The sequence below is a fragment of the Miscanthus floridulus genome, chromosome 6, assembly GCF_019320115.1.
Source record: "Miscanthus floridulus cultivar M001 chromosome 6, ASM1932011v1, whole genome shotgun sequence".
In the NCBI taxonomy this organism is placed as follows: Eukaryota; Viridiplantae; Streptophyta; class Magnoliopsida; order Poales; family Poaceae; genus Miscanthus; species Miscanthus floridulus.
In genome coordinates this window covers 58,899,155-58,903,896 of record NC_089585.1, presented here as the reverse complement: position 1 = coordinate 58,903,896, position 4,742 = coordinate 58,899,155, and the positions used below count along the sequence as shown (strand labels likewise).

The window sequence follows — 4,742 nt, the reverse complement described above, 5'->3', positions numbered from 1 at the left end:
GTTGGATATGCTTACTTTTGGTGATGACTGTTGCACTTGTAGAGCAAGATGTGGAGCTCAGATAGCTGCGCTAGGCCCTCGAGCTACTCTGAGAGAATGAGAAAGAAATAGGTCGAGCAAACAAACTGGCCGAGGAGCTAAACGGTAAGTACTCCCTAATCTGGGTTACTGATGAAGTAACTCTCTTGCTTGATGGAACTTTGTAATGCTTGTAGACTACCATCAGAGGGTCAAGGCATAGTTCGATGTGCTGGAGCAGGATGCTCGGACCCAAAGGGACAAACTTGATGCCATAGTTACTGGAATCAACCCAGCACTCGACTGCATCGAACCAGAAGTGGCTCCTTAGCCTGACAGTAGGCCACCACACCCAAACATCATCATCGAAAGATGCAAGATGGCATGGGAGGACTGCAGGCTGCTCTTCATCATAATTTTCCACCCTAGGTGCTCGGAAGGCAATATCTGCTGGTAGTATGGCCTCTGAGTCATAGATCAAAAAATATGGAGATACACCGGTACTATGACTAGCCTGAGTGCGTAGTCCCCAGACCACAGCTGGTAGCTCCTTAAGCCATCTGCCCAGATGCTTTTCTTCTTTCTGATACAACCTCTTTTAAGGGCATCAAGGATCATACCTTTCACCCGTTCGACCTAGCCATTGGCTCTAGGATGGGCAACAGAGACGTATTTAACGGAGATGCACCAGTCTTTGTAGAAGTCCCAAAAATGATGGCCAATAAATGTGGTTCCAAGGTCGGTGATGATGCTGTTCGGAAGACCAAATCTGTGTATGATATCTTCTAAGAGCTCGACTGCTTTCTTTGTAGTAGCTAAAACGAGCGGTTTGTACTCGATCCATTTGGAGAACTTGTCAATGGCGATGTATACATACCGAAAACCTCCTAGCGCTAGCTTGAAAGGCCTGATCATGTCTAGTCCCCAGCATGCAAAAGGCCAAGAAGCTAGGATGGTTTGCAATTCTTGTGCCAACATGTGTATTTGCTTGGCAAAAAACTAACATCTCTTACAGTGTCGGATGAGGTCTTCTGCATTGGAGATGGCCATGGGCTAGTAAAAACCAGCTCAAAAAGCTTTGCCAACTAGATTTTTCGAGGCCACATGGTTGCCGTAGGAACCAGAGTGAATTTCAAGAAGGAGCTTTACCCCTTCACCTTGGGTGATGCATTTCTGCAGTATCCCTTCCCTAGCACTTTTCCTCATCAAGTTGCCATCTACTAGCACGTAATGCTTGCTTCAGCGAATTACATGCTCAGTTTTGGTCTTGTCGATGGGTACTTTGGCGTTGGTGAGGTACTTGATGAATTGCTCCCTCCAATCGGTGACCGACGAAGGTACAACAAGTACCAGCTGCTCAGCAAGGGGAACCTCTTCAACTTCCTTTTCTTCTATAATGGATGGCGCCAAGAGATCTTGAACGAAGACCCCTGGTGAAACCGCGGCTCGAGAAGAATGTATTTTTGAGAGCTGGTCGGCTAGTTGATTTTGATCTCGTACCATGTGGTAGTATTCGATACCATAGAACTTCCCTTCAAGCTTCCTAATTTTGGCACAATATGCATCCATCTTCTCACTAGAGTAGGACCAGTCTTTTTTGAGCTGGTTGATAACCAGCGCGTAGTCCCCATACACCATGAGACGTTTGACGCCGAGCTCGACTGCTATACGGAGACCATGGAGACATGCTTCATATTCTGTGGCGTTGTTGGAGGCCAGAAAGTGTATCCAGAGGACATAGCGGAGCTTATCTTTGGTCGGTGTAATGAATAGAATGCCTGCGCTAGCACCATTGATGTTAAGGGCGCCATCAAAGTACATCACCCAATGTTCAGGGCAAGTGGCAGTAATGGGTTCTTGGATCTCGGTCCACTCAGCGATGAAATCGGTGAGAGCTTGTGACTTAATGGTAGGTCTGCTTCTGAATTCGATGGAGTAAGTGCCGAGCTCAATAGCCCACTTGAAGATATGGCCATTGGCCTCTTTGTTACGGAGAATGTCCCGCAGAGGGAACTTGGTGACCATGGTGATCTTGTAGTATTCGAAGTAGTGTCGGAGCTTGTGCAACATAATTAGAATTGCATATAGCAACTTTTGTACCTAAGGATAATGAGTTTTGGGCTCATTAAGTACCTCATTGATAAAGTAGACTAGACATTGCACCTTATAAGCGTGCCCAGCTTCCTCATGTTCGACGATGATAGCAGTGCTGACGACGCAAGACGTAGCAGCGATGTAGATCAGAAGAGTTTCATCTAGTCATGGCGCAGTCAGGATCAGAGGCCTTGTTAAGAACAATTTAAGCTACTCGAAAGTCATGTCTGCCTCTTCTGACTTGGAAAAACACTTGGAAGCCTTGAGGAGCTTGAAGAAAGGTAGCCCTTTTTCGCTGAGGAATGATATGAAGCGGCTTGAAGCAGCCATGCACCTTTAAGCTTCTATATATCCTTGACACATGTCGGCTATTTCATATTGGTGATGACGGAGACCTTGTCAGGGTTAGGTTCAATGCCACAAGCACTGATGATATAGCCCAGCAGTATACCAGATGCAACTCCAAAGATGCACTTTGAAGGGTTCAGCTTCCATCAGTACTTGTTCATGTTGGCGAAAGTTTCTTCGAGGTCGGCGATAAGGTTGTCAGTAGTCTTGGTCTTGATGATCACATCATCGATGTAAGCTTCGACATTGTGGTCGATCTATTGGTCGAGGCACATCTAGATGGCTCTTTGATATGTAGCCCCGACATTTTTGAGTCCAAAGGACATGGTTGTGTAGCAATATGCCCTAAAAGGTGTGATGAAAGATGTTTTGATCTGGTCTTCTTCCTTGAGGGAGATCTGATGATAGCCAGAGTAACAGTCGAGGAAGGAGAGTAGTTTGCAGCTAGCGATGGAGTCTACAACCTTATCTATCCGAGGCAAGCCAAAGGGGTCTTTAGGGTAGTGTTTGTTAAGATCAGTATAATCAACACATATTTTCCATTCTTTATTCATTTTTTGAACGAGAATAGGGTTTGGTAACCAATCTGGATGATACACTTCTTTTATAAATCTGGCCGCTAAGAGCCATTTTATTTCTACCCTAATAGCCTCCTTCTTGTTTGGCATGAATCAGCGGAGTTTCTGCTTGATTGGTTCAGCGGTCAGCGAGAGATTCAAGGAGTGCTCGATCTTCTCCCATGGTACCCCCAGCATGTCTGCAGGTTTCCATGCAAACACATTGGCGTTGGCATGTAGGAAGGAGATGAGCACCCTTTCCTATTTGGGGTCAAGGTGAGCCCCAATCTTCATGGTCTTGGAGGCGTCGTCAAGGCCAAGGCCGACTTCCTTGACTTCCTTGGACTTGGCAGAGGTGCGAGGAAGCTCCAGCTCTAGGATCTCCATGTCATCGGTGGGCACCATCTTGGCTTTAGCGACCACACTAGCCATCTAGATGGAGAGGTTGGTGGCTTCGGCGAGAGTGAGACTCTCTATCTCGTAGATGTAGGCAATAGAGAGATTGGCCCATAGAGACAGAACTCCTGCAAGCAAAGGCATCTTCATCACTAGATATGCGTAGTGCGGTATGGCCATGAACTTGGCCAGAGCTGGCCGACCAAGTATGGCATGGTAGGTGGTGTCGAAGTTGGCGACGTAGAAGTTGACATGCTCGACACGGTAATTGCTTGCTGTGTTGAACTATACTAGCAAGGTGATTTCTCCAAGTGGTCTAGATGCCCTACCGGGTACCACACCCTAGAGGAGTCTGAGGGTGTGAGATCTGTTATCGCGAGGCCCAACTCCCTTAGGGCCCTAGCAAAGAGTAGGTTCAAAGCACTGCCACCATCAATAAGGACTTTTCTGAAGAGCACCTTCTAGATGGTTGCGTCGAGGACAAGGGGGAAATGCCCTATGTAGGGTATGTCCGCCCACTGGTTGGCCCTGTTGAAGATAATGGGGACCTCTGACCATGGGCGATAGCTAGGGTTGGCGGCGGTTTCCTCTAATGCGACGATGAGCACTCATTGGGCAGTGAGCTTCCATTCTCTTCTGCTCTCGGTGGAGGCGAGGCCCCTGAAGATGGTGGTGACCACCTTGTCATGGTCTTGGAAAGCATTGTTATTATCTCTTTTAATCATGAAGGAAAAAGGGGTAATTATATCTTTTTCTATGTAGCTCTAAATGGCATGAAATTTTTATGGTGTACTGCTCATATCATGAATAGCTTGTAGTTAAATTTTCATATATTTTGGACACTGTATGTAGGAGAGAGGAAATTCTCTTGTTTGCATGGATGGATCTTGTGTGAATTTTCATAATTTTTCTATAGATCCAGTAAAGGTAAAATTTGGTGAGTACTATTCTTATGCAAGAATGATACTAGGAAAAATGAGAAATCTATTGCTTGACACTTTTCAATAGGGTTTCCTAATTATGCTAGAAATAGAGATGCCACCTGTTATTTTGGATACAGCAAGTTCTGCTTGCCTAATGGCTTTGAAATTTTTATGGTAGTCTATGTGAAGCATGAGATAGCTACTGTAATTTTTGTAGATTTTTCTGAACAGTTTTACTATATATTGCTTTAATCACCTAATTAAATAAATAAATTAGAAAAGGGCATTAAATAATTTATTTAGAAGTTGGCACTATACTTTCTGATGTTCCTCTGGTATGTGCAACAAGTTGGTAAACTTGGTTTGGTCCAATTATGCTTTTGCATCATCACTAAATAATTAATTT

The 4,742-nt window shown here is 45.1% G+C and overlaps 1 protein-coding gene across 1 annotated transcript; it reads right to left on the bottom strand.

Moving 5' to 3' along the window:
* Positions 1-1,257: 1,257 nt before the first annotated feature.
* On the bottom strand, positions 1,258-2,043 carry LOC136460623 (uncharacterized). The gene has a single exon (XM_066460252.1). The coding sequence runs from the start codon at positions 2,041-2,043 to the stop codon at positions 1,258-1,260; it is 786 nt and encodes a 261-aa protein (XP_066316349.1).
* Between the last annotated feature and the right edge of the window lie 2,699 nt (positions 2,044-4,742).